We start from the raw sequence: 16,287 nt of genomic DNA, 5'->3' as shown, positions 1-16,287 counted from the left end.
TCAAATAGAAGCCATATGAGAGAACACCTGTGCCAGTCAGTCCCTTCCTGGGAGAAATAAGAGGTACAGGTGACCTTGTAGGTGCTACCATATATAGGGCCATAGGACAGGAGCAGTACCTGGTGGGTCATCCAGTCCATTTCCCTGCTATCACACGCAACCCTTTATAAATGCATTGAGATCCAGCTTAAAACCAGTTAGCTTGTTTGCCCTGTACTGCTCCTACTGGGAGACTTGTTCAAGAACCTTTCTTCTCAGTTCCAGCCAGATGCATTCATGCCCGGCTAAGCTCCATTGGCTCTTGTGCCAATATTGTTCTTTAGCTAAAATAGTTCTTCTCCTTCCCTGGGGTTTATCCTCCAAGGGATTAATTAATAACTGTGCTAATATTACTAAGGTCCAATATAGCAGCTCAGGACATAGCAGGGATTAAGCTGATATTTCACTTAAGCTTAGCCAACCAGGCATCACTTTAGCAAGGTACTTGAGCAAGTGCCTGACTTTAAGACCAAAAAAACCTCCTGGGCACCAAGGCTCGATCTTGCCCGGGGTGGAGCACTTTGGCCTGGAGCCAGCAAAGCACCTAAGTATCTGCTTAATCTTAAATACCGGAGTGGTACCAGGGAAGTCAATGGGACTACGCACATGCTTAACTCCAGAGTGCCCCCACCCTTTGGGGCATCAAGCCCAAAGTTAGGCATGTGTTAATTACCGAGCTGAATTGGGCTAAAAGTCAAGACAAATGCAGACAGCATCAACTAGGCTTTCTCTTTTTCAGAACTGCGCAGATATTTAATATCTACACTGTGACGCTGCCAGGCCATGCCACCATCACCATGTTTCAATGGACCCCTGACAAACACCGAGCTGGAAGCAGTCTGGCTCAACTGTCTGTTAGTAGTGTTGAACCAGGTATTAGCTTTATAAGAATGTCTTTAGACTTCATGGGCTGCGTGTGAGTGGCTGCCGGCATTAATCTCAGGCATAGCATCTGTGTCCCTTATTGTAAAGTAATATTTGAGTGTTGTATTGTGAGGCTCTGTGACTCTGTAAATCACCAGACAGGAGAGCGACATTAACTAGTGTGAAGTGCTGATCTCCAGCCAAAGGCGTTACGTCCTGCCCCACAGGGAAGGTCCATCAACACTAGACAGACTATTGAGAGACATTAAAGAGGACGAAAGATGATTGTTTTGCTCTCCCTCTCCATCTGTGAAGTTGAGTCATTCACATGGATTCCTCCCATCATGAATTTGCAGCTCAGAGCCCAAGGAAGGAGGCAGATAAAAACTCCTAACTAGAAAGAACTGTATCTCTGTGCTGGTCTACACTGGGGGGGATCTATCTAAGTTACACAACTTCAGCTCCATGAATAACGTAGCTGAAGTCAACGTACTTGGACTTACTCACTCCATTGTCTTCACCGCGGTGAGTCAACTGTTGCCGCTCCCCCGTCGACTCCGCCTGCGCCTCCCGTGGCGGTGGAGTACATGAGTCGATGTGAAAGTGCTCGGGGGTCGATTTATCACGTCTAGACTAGACATGACAAATCAACCCCCGCTGGATCGATCGCTGCCCGCCAATTCGGCGGGTAGGGTAGACATACCCTAAGAGGCAAGTTTGCTAGGCATGAACAAGAGATCCACAGTGCTCAGCCCGGGTTAGCCCTAAAAGTCATCTAGATCTTGTTATAGAAGCTTCTATTTCTTTTTGAAACTTAAGATTGAAACTCATTTGCATGTGTATGTTCACCTGTTTTAACCTTGTAAAGAATTCTCTCATTGCCTTTTCCTAGTTAATAAATCTGTATATAGATTACTAGTGGATTGGCTACCAGCATTGTCTTTGGTGTGAGATCTAAGGTGCAACTGACCTGGAGTAAATGACTGGTCCTTTGGGACTGGGAGTAACCTGAATATTGTTGTGAATTTTGGTGTAAGGAACCATCTAGCACAAAGGCAGACTCACCTGTGTGGCAAAACAGATTGGGGTATCCAAGGGGACTGTCTGTAACTCTGGGATAGGCTGTTGTTGTGAGTGGGGAGTTTACACCTGATATTTGGTTGGTGAAATGCAAGTATAGCCCTCTCAGCCAATTTGGGGTTTGTGCTCTGCTTCCTGACAGGGTGCCCTAAGGTTGGTGCTCAAGATCTTGCGTCACTGCACACAAATCCAACTACATGTTTCATGCTCGATTTGTTTGGATTTCTCCCCCTTCTGCCAATGCTTGCTGCACCTTAGTTTGCTTGTCCTAGCTACTGGCAAACAATGGAAATCCATTTTGAACTCAGAGAGGCTTCGCACCTGGGACTTGCAGGGATTTAAGGTAAATGGAAGTGAAAAACAACTTTCCATGTGTCCTCGGGTGATTTTATTCCTGATCCCAAATAGGTACAATATGAAAAATCAAATCAGCTTTCAGCATTATATTATAGCCCCTAGATAAATCTGAGGTAATGTCAGTATACAAAATAGATATAATTATATCTCATTATTTCATGTCATTCCTTATCATTTTAATTCCATCACATTTCAGGCAATTTTTTTAATGTTTAGGTACACATTGCTTTAATAATTTGAAGCCTGTATGCTGGCATCAAAACCATTTTGCCGCTAAACTCATTTTAATAAGAAGAATAAGAAAAATGTTTTAACAGAAGACCCTTCCAGAAATGATCATTCAGAAACAAAGAGGAATGGTAAGATGGTTTTCTGTATTTGATTTTACTGCTACTCTCATTTCATACCGAGCTTATATTCTTCTAATCAGAAAGATTGCTACTGAAGTAAAGGATTTTCTCATTTCTCACACATCTTTGGGTGTGTAGCTTTCTTGGGAAATATTTTGAAGTATAAAATGAGTCACTTTGCAATTCTAAAATAGCTGTTTGGGTATGAAATTGTAAAGAATTGATATGTCATAATACTAAACAGCAAAATATTCATAATATTAACAGTGAGCACTGTGCTCATTCTGATTGGTCAGTGCCTTGCCCTGGAAGGACACTTGAAAACAAAACCACATCTTAGCCCTATTGCTAATATTAAGTAATCAAAGATTGTATTCTTGCCTCTTCCTCTCTAGCTCCCCACACTTAAACAGGCACTTAGAGTAGAGAAAGGAATTCAAAGTTACAAAAAATCTTTGGCACGTGTCTGGGGAAATGCAAACTATTTTATTCTGGCTGCTGTCTGTGAACAGTTGTGTAGGATATAAACAGATCTGCAAAAAAATCAGTTTTCTTTGTACTTACTTCTCTCTGTGTGTGCATCTGTGTGCATACATGTCTGATTTAAGGATCAAAAAAACCTTGAGTGCCATGAATTTTGGTCTCAACTCTGCTGTAATTAGTAAAAAAAAAAATTAAAAAATCTTCTTTGCTTTGCCCTGCTGTAACTTGCACTGAAGTGATGTTTACAGCTTTCTAAATTCACGGAAGACTTGGGCTTTTTTCTTACATGCTTTCTGCATTGAGAGCTTGACACAAAGCTCACTGCAGCCAATGACAGTCTTTCCGTTGCTGTCACTAGGCTTTGGCTCAGGCTCTCGCTGAATTTGGAAGCTGGCCTGATCCTGCAAACATCTCTGAGCCAGTAATGCTTGTGAGCGGAAATAAGCTCCATTATGAAGTCAGTGCAACATCTCCAGGTAGCATAAGCCCGAATGGCCTAGTCCAAAGCCCACAGAAGTCAGAGAGAATTTTTTCCAGTGACTTCAGTTTGCTTTAGCCAAGGGTTTGTCTGCATGAGGAATAGGATTCTCAAACAGGGAGCATTTGCACTATAAGGATTCCAGTCAGCTTCTCCCTATAAACAAGCCCTAATATCTATAGAATGGCCAAAGCACTTAAAGACGGGCTTAATTTTAAGCATACAAGTCATCCCATTCCAATTCAGCAAAGTCATAGAATCATAGGACTGGAAAGGACCTCGAGAGGTCATCTAGTCTAGTCCCTGCACTTGTGTCAGGACTAAGTATTATCTAGACCATCCCTGACAGGTATTTGTCCAACCTGCTCTTAAAAATCTCCAATGGTGGAGATTCCACAACCTCCCTGGGCAATTTATTCCAGTGCTTAACTACCCAGACAGTTAGGAAGTTTTTCCTAATGCCCAACCTTGCTGCAATTTAAGCCCATTGCTTCTTGTCCTGTCCTCAGCGGTTAAGAAGAACATTTTTTCTCCTTCCTCCTTGTAACAATCTTTTATGTACTTGAAAACTGTTGTGTCCCCGCTCAGTCTTCTCTTCTCCAGACTAAAATCCTTAGCATCTGCTTAATTTAAGCACATAAGCAGTCCCAAAGACGTGCTTAAAGTTAAGAAACTGCTAAGTGTTTTGATGGTTTTATACCTAAAAATGTTTGCAGGATTTGGGATAAAACATATGACATACCCCTCTAGGTGCTGAAGCCAGGAAGACTCTACATAAGTGGAAAGGAGATGTTAATTCCATTTATACCTCAACCTTAATTTTGAAGGCAGTTCCCATGCGACCTCTGGTGTAATATTCCCTCCTGGATCTCAGTACAAAAACAAGAGCAGAGCCTTAGCTGATTTGTCCGGTATCCTGGACTCTTTTTTTTTTTATTCTTTTGTATCCACATAAATTACACAAGCACTTTATAAAATGAATACACATGAAACACCTTAGAAGTGCATAACTTAAAACAAACAAACAAACAAATGCCTTTAAAAAATCTCACTGAAAATATTTTTGATTGATTGTTTGTACCAGCCGCTTAAATTGGCAGTGCTGTTTTAGATTATAGGTAACTGAAAAATATATATTGTGTATATATATCTATATATATATATTCCTGGAGTTTGCTATAAGAAGTGCTTGACTTAAGCATGTCTCCTTCCCTCAGTACAATTAAAGAAAGGAGTTAAACAGTTGAAAGTGAAAGATTTTCCCCCAACGTAAGTTGCCTTCAAGAGCAAAAAAAGGAAAAGAAAATATTGAACAACATTCGTAAATAATACCGAAATAATCCACTGAATGAAACTGCATTGTCTCTGCAGAATGCCACAGATGTCTCAAGGGTTATTAAAATATAAGTTGATCAATGAAGAGTCTGTGGTATCCAGGGAAACAGTTTGGAATCTTCATACAATTATTTGCAATAGGGTGTTTACTATCTTCAAAGATCTGTCAGTTTCCTCTCTTATTCCCCCATTGGAAAAATATAATAATTAAAAGGAAGAAGAGACATTCCTAGGTGAATTCCAAGGAATTCACTTCTTCTGCAAGTGGAAATCACCAGGTGAAAGAATAAAGCTGGGCTGTGTTGTCCAATTGTTGAATCCAGTCTGTGCACGTCTTTTGCACCAATGACCCAGGCAGAGGCGGGGCAGGGGGTATTAAAGAAATGTCAAAGCTCCATTCCAAGGAAGGGAGAACTATTTAATTTTAAATGACCAGGCTAAAAAATTCATATGAAGAAACCTGCAGTGGCTGCAGACAGAATCCAGGGAAGATTTCCTCCATGGATTCTGAAAGGATGACATGGGGCTAACATATTTTTTTTATTTTCTGGGAATAATTAAGGGAGCTTCTCATTGTTCATTGTCCGGTAATGGAGACTTTTGAAAGACAAAAAGGGAAATGATGCTTTTATCTGAATAATCCTGCAAGTGATTGGATGCGTCTCTTTTTTCCCCCCCTCCCCTGCTTCCCACCAAGAGGATATTTGCTGACTCAGCACATTGGAAGAGTGGGGCTCTTGGGTGACAGTGTGTGAGTAGTTTCCTGTTGGGAAGAAGGATGCTTCGCTCTGTGCTGGAGCTTGGGTGGCTCATAATGCAGTGTGGGGGTGGGAGGACGACTGGATCATGGGCTCTATTCACAAGCAGAGGCGACAGAGGTGACGCTGGTGATCTTGGATGAGTCATCGGACCAAGGCTGGAGGTTCTGGAGGGCGAAGAGGGAAGAGTTGTGCACACAGATGGGGTCTGCCTGGAGGGGCTGATTGATGCTTTTCTGGAAGGCCTCCTGCTGGAGCTGCATGAGGATACGGTTGGCTTGCTGTCTCTCGGCCTCCCTCTCCTCTGCAGTTTGTCTCCTGGGAGAAAACAATAATCATGAATGATTTATATCATGGTAAAACTGCCCTGCCATGGTCAAGGCCTCACTGTGCCAGGCACTGTACAGACACACAGGGAGAGAATCGTGGAAGGCCACAAAGCGGGGAATAGTATGCATGTCTCCTGAGTCCCAGCCCAGGGCACTAGCCACTGGACAACACTGTCTTTCCATTACCTTCCTTAAGGAAAGGGAAAGTACCAAGCAAAATCCAAAGCTTCCTTTGTGGCCATGTGTGCAGGTCATGTTCTGATCAAGGAAGCTATGAATTGTCCAAAGCAGCAGAGAAGACCCATGTGGAAGAGACCTAATTAAGTCAAATCTCTCCCTCCCTCCACCCCATCCCACCGGCCAGTGCAAGATTGTTCCCAGTTCTCCAGGACTGTGCTCAGCCTATTGCAAATGACTGGGAAAATATTCCCGAGAGGTCCCAAGGAAAGGCAGACTTCCTTCACTCGCCCAATGTCTGAGCTCCATTGGCCACAGCTTTGAGGGAAGTGACCGATTCCTTTGGTCTCCGAGGAGACCCCTTTTAGCACAGCACTCCCCCCAGCACGCGCACGCACACACACACAGGCCCTTTCCTGGGTGCCCAGTTAGGCCCCTTGAAATACCTTTAGCCAAAACCTGAGCTTCTTTCTCAGGCAAAACCCCATTGACTTCAGTAGGTGAGGCTCTCGGGATAGAACCATGCAGAAAGTTCTGTTCCATCTCTCCAGTTGTACACACTGCAGAGAGTGGAACACCAGGGTTGGTCTGATCGCTCCTGGAAACCATGTGACCTACTGTGGATCTCAGGTTACACTGTCTGTGGATGGGCTCAACTCACCGTCCTTCTGGTTACTTTTCAGTATGTTCCCCCCGGGGCTAGCCAGCCCTAGAAAATCAAGCAGGACAGATGGAAGTTCACTGATTCAAATGGAAACCAGGACTAGCTCTCACCCCATTGTGCAGCTTGGTTCCATGGCACTGTTGCCCGCTTTGGAATATCCAGCGTGGAAAGCACGATATATATGAATGAATCAAAGACCGCAGGAAAACATGCACCACCCAGCTCAAGTTCTTCTGGCATATTAGGCCTCTGTTTTTTCCATATGAGGTACAGAATAGCTCCCTTTAGGAGGTATCCCGGTATGAAAAGCGGAAGCATTTCGTCTGCCTATCCACCTGTGTCAAAAATCAGCCAACAAAAATTCCTTCCCTCTCTGCTATTTCTCTGCTTCTCTAGTGGTAATTACCAGATTTATGGCCTTATCTGTCATTTTCCTGGCTCTGTACTGATCCTTCACACTTCGTAGTGATTGTTTTAAAAACCAATTTATACTGAAACCACTGTTTATTTGGGTTTTCTTTTGCTATTGATCTCCTGAAAAGTTTCAGTTCATAACCCATTAGAGTTGGAAAAAAAATAAGTTGCAGGTTATCTGTGGGAAACTGGAATCCTGCCGGCTGTGGAAAGTGCAAGGACACCGAGCAGACTCTCAGCGCAAATACAGTGGAATGTTATTGACGAGAGTTACTCCATGTATATTTCACATCTACAAAGAGCATGAAATATACATTTCTATCTGCTTTCCTCAATTTCCTCCCTGACCCAGGCTGCTTAATTCACCTCGCATTGTTTATTATGTAGCTGAGTCGATGTGTGATTTCATTCGGTAAAAGCCGTTCTGAGGCCCGGGTTTTATTAAAGACGCGGTGTAAAATAAGTTTGGCTGGCACTAATTTCTTGACAACTGTCAGGTCATAGCTTCATGGGATCCGAGACAGCTCTGCAGCCTTCGTCTGCGACTTGAAAACCACCACCACCACCGATACGCGCCGTGTTAAAACAGGGCAAAATTCAACATACGCAGCCAATTATTTTCTCAATAAGCGGCAAGGAAAGAACTGCATAAATAATGTACGAGTTTTCCTTCCGCAGCAAATTTACTCTTGATGCATATTTAATATTGTTTTGACTTCATCGAGAAATGGAACGCAGTCTCCTTTATAATTAGTGGTAACCGATTATTAATTTCACACTGGGAGATTATTCTCAGTTAACACAGTTCGCAGCAAAAATGAAAAAAAAATCATTTGTCAAACCCAGGGAGAAATAAATACCGCACGGTGTAAAAACACCAGGATCCAGGCAATTTATTTAAATATTGCAACGGAAGGGCAACATATTAGTAACAATCATTTAATACAGCCCGTTGTCTTCACTGCAAATATGTGAATTATGGAAGATCTTCCCCCAGCACGAATATGAAGCGTCTAGCCAGGGCCCTGCCCTATCCTGCTAGGATGGGAGATTTTCAGGGAGAGCAGGATCTGCGCCCAACGTAGTAAAGGACACGGACGCGATCATAAAGGGGTTTTTACCCGTGCGAGGATTTAAGGCTCGGACCCTATATCACTGTATGGCCCCGATCCGCTTCCCTTCTGCTCGCCGAGCGCTTTCCCCGTTGATTGCAATGGCTCAGGACTGAACGTGACCGACCAGGACTCGGTGACAGTGATTTGTTCCCTGTTCCGCGACGCTCTGGCAAATCGCACCGCTGCTGCCCTGTGGAAACTTCCTCCGGACCAAGCATCGATCTCATTCCCCTGCAGCCCTTTCCCCGCGCGGGCAGACCCCAGTCTGGCCCTGACTCGCAGTTCGCTTTGCGGTCCCCAGCAGGAGGTTGTGGGGTTAGAGTTAAGTATTATTAAGGCGGTTACATTGTGTGTGCAACAAGTGTCCGTGTACCTAAACCTCCGGCGATTGTCCCCGTTCGCTACTAGTAAATAGCTTCCCATTGTAGAGCTTGTAGGTTTGCCGTTAAACCAGAGCAGTGGCGCGCTAGGGACTTGGGTTTTCTATATATTGTGTTTGCTTCACACGCTCAGAGAATGTTAGTCTGGATTTAACTTTTTTATAATTCACTTCTTCCCTGTTTCCCTTCTTCTGGGGCCGCAAAAACGATCCCCTAGCAGTTCTGCACTGAATTTCCCACTCTCCAGCGGCGTGGTTGTGTGAAGGAGAGTGAAAGCTATTCCATCATCTACCATTTCAATCCTAACCCCTGGAGTGGACAACAAACAAGAATTGACTTTAGACTCATTCAGCGCGGAGCCCGGGAAGCTATTTCAGACTTAATGATCTTTATTAAACCTCGTGTATGTATTGAAAAACTTCCGTCTTTCAATTCCTTTTGGCACATCCGCGCAAAAGCGGTTGTGTACAATTCTCGCGCTAAACATTATATATAATCTCCTACATTTGTCTATTTTTACTCGAAAACTCACATCTATCTGTCTGGGACATTTTCCCCATTAACGCTAGCAGAAATCTGATGTTTAGCAAGGAAGGGGAAATGGATTGGTAACCGCGTAGCGTTACGGTGCAAGAACGATTTTTAAAAGCAAATTGAGATCAACCTATTCTAGATGAGAGCTGATCTCGTGTGGATTATAAATAGCTTTGTCCAATGTATATAAGACGATTTTAAAAAACCCAGGCAGACGGTGTGTTTTGTTTTGCGGAGGACTTGAGGATATAATCTTCGAGCCCTTTAAAAATCAAGTCAATAACAACTCAGAACTCCACATTAGAGATTTCAAACCATGATATATAAAAACTTCCTTTGTAACAATGGTTATTGTCACACCCTTTCTTGGCTGGTACTGTACGCTGGAGGGGAAGTAAAGAAAACGAAGCGGGTTTTATTTCTTAAATGGCCTTTGTGTAAGTACAAAACCCCAATGGGATTTGTTCAAAGTTTAAACCCCCTCGCTTTTAGCGTACCTTGTCCCTTCAAAGACTTCCAGATCTACCCCAGTTAATTTCCCCGGCACTTTCAGGGCTGCTGAGGCTTTTCAAATAAACATCAAATCATCTTGCTGTCGTCTTAGGGCACGGTACTGAAATCCACAATCCCGTATTACTAATCTGAATGTTCTGGTTGCTGGTGGGAAAATGAATAGCTCGATTCATACCCTCCTGACACGTGGGGAACGGCTTATGGCAACATTCCCTCTCTTTGCAGAGTCCCTGACGGGAGACAATTCTATTCTATTGCCTCATGGCCCAGGAAAAGAGGTTTTCTTCTTGTGCTCCTTTCCCCGAGCCGAATTAATTCACAAAACTACATTTATAATTGCAGAGCCGTGTAGATCCACACAGGCGCTTTTCGATCAGTACAAATAGTCATAACATTAAAAAATAAAACAAACCAAACACCCTCAAAGGCCATAGAGTCAATGACATGCTAGATTTTGTACAGGCCCTTCTCCTCCAAAGTGTTTACAACTCCCCAAAGATGCCTTTTCACGGTAAAAATTGCCTCCCCATTGAGCAGCCTCTTTTTTTTTTTAATGAAACATCATTTCATTCGGGTTTTCTCCTCCAGAAATGGTTTTCCATTATTACTGTTCCCTGTATAAAACTACCAGGCCAGGTTTAAGACCGTTGGAAGAGAACTGTTACCCTGAGAAGGACTCGGGGGAAGCTCATAACTGGTATAAATTGCCTTAGCTCTGGGGGGAGTAGAGAGAGTCCATCAGAAATCCACTCCCAAACAGTTTCATTGACTGTTGCTAGGCCATGAATATATATATGAAGGGGGCGTATTTTTCTCACAGGTCCGATGGACTGAACTGCCGGTGTTTGCGGACACCTGCCTCCTGCACTTAATACCATATGTACTTTTTAAGGCACTAAACCAAAAGGATCCCCCACAAACAGAGAGAGAAAAAAACTGGTGTCTGACACACCTGCCTGAACCAAAATCAACAAGGAGTCCCTGTGGCGCCTTGGAGACGAACGAATTTAAGCTTACGCCCAAACAAATTTATTAGTCTGTAAGGTGCCACAAGGTCTCCTCGTTGTTTTTGCTGATACAGACTAACGCAGCTACCCCCTGAAAGCTTCCGGAACCAAGTTTCTCCACACGCAATGCCTGTTCTGCGTCCTGCATCTCCACTCCACTTCACTTCTGCTACCGCACGTGGCCAGGTCACTGATCCGGAGTGATCAACGCTGACCAGTTCCCCCGAGGGTAGACACCTCTCTCTGGCTGTGGGGTGTGAATGGACACCTCCGGGTGTGTGTCCCCCTTCCATCAGCGCTCGTTTCAGCCGACCACAAAACTCTCCCTCTCTCGGGCTAAGCACCCGACTTTGCTGAACACAACTGTGTCCCCTGTGCAAAGCAGCCGGTCCTGGTGCCCGGAACCGCAGGCTCTGATTATTTTCACATTCATACGGCCTGGCTGTTTCTTCCAATGGGACAAAAGCTCCGATTCTGAAACAGCAGCGGCCTGCTAGGAGAGACACAACCCCACACCCCACAGAAGGGCCAAACCTCTGTCACACACACAGATCAACACCCGGGGGATAGCCCCGAGTTGTGCCTGAGCAGTAACAACCACACGGACGCGCAATAACAGAACGCACGCGAGACAAAGCACAGAGAGGGAGGTCATAAAGGAAGCAAAGCCCAGACAACGTGCAAAGACAATAGACACAATCACACACCGGACCAAATACACCCCCACCAGACAAAGCGCCCCCCCCCCCAGAGGAGGGATTCGCTTCTCACCTCCATTTTGTCCGCCTGTTCTGGAACCAGGTTTTCACCTGGGCATCTGTCATCTTGAGGGCCTTGGCCAGGGCGGCCCGCTCGGCAGAGGCCAGGTACTTCTGCCGGTGGAACCGCTTCTCCAGCTCGCAGATCTGCAGCCGGGTGAAAGATGTCCTGGGTTTCTTCTTCTTGGGCGGCGTCCGGTTCTGGTAGGGGTGACCTATACGGCGTGTTACAGTGAAGGGTGAGAGGGCCACTGGGGTGGGAGACGGGAGCGAGGGGTGGGAGTGGGGGTGGGGGGCAAAGAAGCAAGCAGCAAAATATCAGGAGGGGTCCACAAGCCAGAGCAGAGACAGACACAGAGAGAGGAGGTGAGGCTAGTGGGCAGAGCCTGGCCTGGGGGCGGCGGGGGTGTTAGAAGGGCCCATGCTGCCCTGAGCTATAGCTGCTAACAGCATGCTGCAAAGCACCCCCTCCTCAGGCCTAACCTTCCCCAGCAATAACCACCCCCCTCTGCCAGGACCTTCTCAGACACCAACATCCCTCGGCCCAGAACCCTACCAAAACCACCCTTCCGGCGCGGCCAGCCCGGCTCTCCCTCTGGGGCAAGGCGGGCGAGGGAGCAAGAACCAGGAGCGGCCGATGTTAGCAATGCGCAGTGGGGAGATGCCTGGTGCTGCTGGAAGAGCCCAAACAGAGCAGGAAAGGCCCAACCTCATCCCTTGACTTCCAAGGAGCCGGGTCGGCGCTCCGATTGCTATTGAGATTTGGGGGAGGGGGTTCTTTTAACGCGTTCTTGTTATTGGCAGCAAGCTGCCCTTTCCCCAGATCAAACCGCGAAAATAGGCGCCCTCGTGTAAAGAGGAAAACTACCCCCCCCCCCGGGAGAAAGTTCCTGGATTGCTCTGAATGTGACACATCCGATTAATAGCATTAGCAATACAAACAGGGGCTGCTGGGCTAAGAAAGCTGGGGGGGGGGCGATACTTTGTGAATGAATCATCTCTCTGATATTGACAGATTGCCACAATTCAGATTTGCTTTAGTCCATGGTGTGTAGATGAAGGTGAGATTTTTTGTCTGTTTTTTTTGTTTGTTTTGTTTTCAGAAGTCCTTTTGGTCGCTCTGTTTAATCCAGTTAATAAAGTATCTGCCATAACTGACCATCTATTTCCCCTGGATTAGGACTGACCGTCCGCACAGAATATTCTCTTTAAACCTGAATATCCGACCGCGGCCTGATGTAAAATGAAGTTTACACTCTGCTCCTGCACCAACTTCCGCGGAACATGCACGCGTGTTTCCTCCCCCCCCCCCCCCCGCCCTTCTCGCTGTATTCAGCCGGTAATCGCTGGAGTGGATCGAAATCATTTCGTAAATGCAGAAACGGCTCCTGGAATTAGCTTTGCTGTTTATTAAATTGTAGCCGTTTGTATTAGTGGCGGAAGAACATCTCCAGGCCTGGCGCACTGAAGTGAGGTACAAGGGTCCCGCCCATTCAACAGAGGAGATAGAAACATAGTGTTATTCGAGCGATCTAAAATGTCTCCTGTCTACACGTATCTCCGTCTGCTCATCGCCAGGGCCTCGCACCCCTCTCGCTCGCCCTTAGAACTAAGCTCCCGCTGGGACAGTCCCTTTGCGACACAGCGCAGAAAACCTACCTCCCGCTCTCTGTCCCCACACAAATGCAATCAGGCTGGGAGGTAGTGGGAAAATATAGGCCCCTAAATCTTTTAGAGCAGCTAGTCTGTCCTGGAGCTAAACGGCACCTTCCTTCCTCACAGCGGATGAAACTCGGAGGAGAGGGGAACATTTGCTGTAAATTTAAGGCAAAAAGGCCTTTTGCCATAGTTGCCTAATTAGGATCTACCAAGCATTTACCCCACCCCCCACCCATTACTACTCTGATCTGCGACATGGGTTCAGAGCACATGGCAGAGTTATTCCAGTGCACACGGTACAGTACGTCCCACAGGGAAAGATCCGTCCCGTTTCTAGCAGTTAGACATTCCCCGTCTTTAAACGCATCGAGTTTAATACTCAGCGGTAATAATAACTCCTAATACTACGGGAGGGATTTTGTCTCTGGGAAGCCCTTTCGTACAGTGTTTCTACGCTGACATTTCTAGATACATTCATCTGTCTTTAACCAGCCGAATTCTCCAAGTTTATTATATTCCCCGGTTCCCACTCAGGAAAAAGTTCCGCTTGTGGCCAGGAGAGTTTGGCCCGTGGAATAGTTAATAAAGATAAAATATTCTGCAATTCTAAGGACGCCTTTCATCCGAGGATCTCCAAGCGCTCTCGAAACAATGATTAAATTGAGCCTTATTCCCCCTAGGAGGCAGATAAAGACTTCGTTCGTTTGTATTTTTAATTATATAAGTAACTTGATATCAGATCAAAATTCGATTTAAAAATAATCGCTCCAGTTGATCACACTGGGAAGTATAAATTAACCAGAAGCCGCTTTAAAGGTCAGCCGTTTCAACACACTCATTTTGGTGGGGGTTCATTTCCCAGTTCCCACCCGAACAGTTCTCCCGCTTCCACTAGACACCGCTTTGGGTCTGGGTTGGAGGTAAAAAACTGAATCCGAAAGTGAAGCGAACGAGCGGCCCTTAAATCCATTGCTCGGCCCTGCCAGGGGAAGCCGCCTTAGTCTGTTCATTAGTATAGGATGCGCTAGGCTTGCTCGGGAACTGCACAAACACAGGTTCGCCGAGGAAATTTACTTTGACCCGTAATCTTCACTGAAGAAAAATCAGGAACAAAACTTGTTCAAAATCAGAGACACGTGAAATCCCTTTTGGAGCCTCGACATAACTGAACGAGGGAACTCCGGTTCCCTCTGGGTGCTCGCCTGTTGTTAGAGCCGACACAGGAATTGTCCTTCCCGCAACAACCTGCCTCCATTAAACCCTCCATTTCCGAATAACCCGCGCGCAGCTTTCTCCCTCCATGCGAAGTTACGGATCAAAAAACATCGATGCTTCTCCGCGCTAAACCCCCCTAGAAATCTGAGCGTGAAAAAACTTTTGCAACTATTTTAGGGGTGAGTTTAAAGGAATTAAATGTCGCATCCACGGTTCATTTATTGTTATTAAAGCCTAACTGCTTTCTTAGTCCGATCGTATCTGTACTGCTGAGCGATTCATTTACACACCCCGCTCCCCCTTGGCTATCTTCGCTCCCAGGAGCCAAAATGCACTTGGGGAATCGTCCCAACCCACCGGTCATTAATAAATAATCCCATCCAGGCGGATTCACCCCCGGGATCACGGATTGTGGGGCATCCTTCGATATTGGTATTTCTTTCCTCATCGGCCTCATTACTGTCTGCCGCAGGGGCTGGCCCGGGACTAATTCTATGGAGGGCTTCGCCTCGCTGTGCCCATTGCTCAGAACCTGTAGAGCGGGGCCGGAGGCTTGGTGACCACCCCGGAATCGATGGATCACGCCGCGGCAGGCGCCCCAGACCAATGCAAAGGCCAGCGAGGGGAGGCCAGGGCGGCGGGGAGGGACCCTGCTGTCGCTCCCCATGTGGGCCAGGCAGAGCGGTGCTTGGGACCCCGACAGGCGCGGGCAGAGAGGCAGGCGAGCCGGGCTGCAGCGCGCTGGGCGCCAGGGCAGGACTCACCTGTGAACCTGTCTTTCGTGTATCGCCTGTTGCTTTCCATCCAGGGGAAAGTGAGTCCTGTAAGGTTGTTCATGGGGTTCGCCGAGGGCACGGTGGGCATCCCAGTGGAGAGCGGCTGGTGCGCCCCGCCAGCCAGCGGCCTGTGCGCCGGCACTCGGATCACGCCCCCCGCCGAGCTCAGGCTGTTCCCGTTCATGGCCACCCCCATGTTGACGTTGTAGGAGCCGGGCAGGGAAGCCATGCTGCAGGCTCCCGGGTAAGCCCCGGCCGAGCCGCCGTTCGCTCCGTAGTTGCCTGTCATGCTGTTGTACGCGCTGCTGACAATGCAGCTCAAGCCGTAGTCGGAGGAGTCTTGCAGCCGGGAGCCGGAGATCATGCAGCTGCCTTGGTCTGGGTTGTTGAGGATCTGGTCGATTCCAAAGCTGATGGGCTCGGCGTGGTTCTGGTGGAGGTGATGAGCCCCTATGTGATCCATGCTGCCGCTCCTAATCCCCCTGAACAACAAAAAGGTGGGTCCCCCCCACCCTGCTCCAGGCCAGAGCCGGCTCAGGGACGTGATTTACACCGCGCGCCGCTCCGGTTCGCTTCGCTTCTCCCCAAAGCCTCCGAGGAGGCTGGAAGTGGGGAAAGAAGGGCTGGAAAAAAGCGAGAGCGGAGATGGGAAGAGAATGAGGGAGTGCGAGCGCGCGTCTGGACTCCGGCTTGGCTGCGAGGGCATCAATCATGTTACCAAAAGGCCTGCTGCTTGTAGGCCCTGGGTCTCCATTGGCTGGATCCTGAGCGCGGCTGAGTGAATGACAGTCAGGGAAGAGAGAGAGAGAGAGAGAGAGAGGAGAAAAGGAGTTTCTTCGCAAGCCCAAAAAACCCAGGCTAGCCAGAGCCTGATAAAGTCAGGTCACCCCAGCTAAACCGCAAAGGAGTCAGCCTGCAACTGCCGGCCCTTTCTGTGTGCAATGACTGGCTCATGTTTTCTCTAAACATCCACAGACCCCCGCACCCCCCCCCTCGTGTATT

At 47.0% G+C, this 16,287-nt stretch overlaps 1 protein-coding gene across 1 annotated transcript; it reads right to left on the bottom strand.

The window, feature by feature from the left end:
* Positions 1-4,607: 4,607 nt before the first annotated feature.
* Positions 4,608-15,982, bottom strand: TLX1 (T cell leukemia homeobox 1). Its single transcript, XM_032795694.1, has 3 exons — positions 15,274-15,982; positions 11,649-11,850; positions 4,608-6,062 (listed from the first exon to the last, which is right to left on the bottom strand). The coding sequence occupies exons 1-3, from the start codon at positions 15,746-15,748 to the stop codon at positions 5,840-5,842; spliced, it is 900 nt and encodes a 299-aa protein (XP_032651585.1). The 5' UTR covers positions 15,749-15,982; the 3' UTR covers positions 4,608-5,839.
* Positions 15,983-16,287: the final 305 nt, after the last annotated feature.

This window comes from Chelonoidis abingdonii, chromosome 16 (assembly GCF_003597395.2).
Source record: "Chelonoidis abingdonii isolate Lonesome George chromosome 16, CheloAbing_2.0, whole genome shotgun sequence".
Lineage (NCBI taxonomy): Eukaryota > Metazoa > Chordata > Testudines > Testudinidae > Chelonoidis > Chelonoidis abingdonii.
Note: the sequence above shows the minus strand (reverse complement) of the source record. Positions and strands in the feature narration are given on the sequence as shown.

What these genes read in the sequence shown, in the direction of transcription:
- TLX1 (XM_032795694.1), bottom strand. Translation starts at nt 15,748, where the DNA reads ATGGATCACATAGGGGCTCATCACCTCCACCAGAACCACGCCGAGCCC. An exon ending in CACGAAAGACAGGTTCACAG is followed by an intron (nt 11,851 to 15,273) that starts GTGAGTCCTGCC and finishes CACGCCGTATAG; the next exon opens with GTCACCCCTACCAGAACCGG. An exon ending in AACAGGCGGACAAAATGGAG is followed by an intron (nt 6,063 to 11,648) that starts GTGAGAAGCGAA and finishes GTTTTCTCCCAG; the next exon opens with GAGACAAACTGCAGAGGAGA.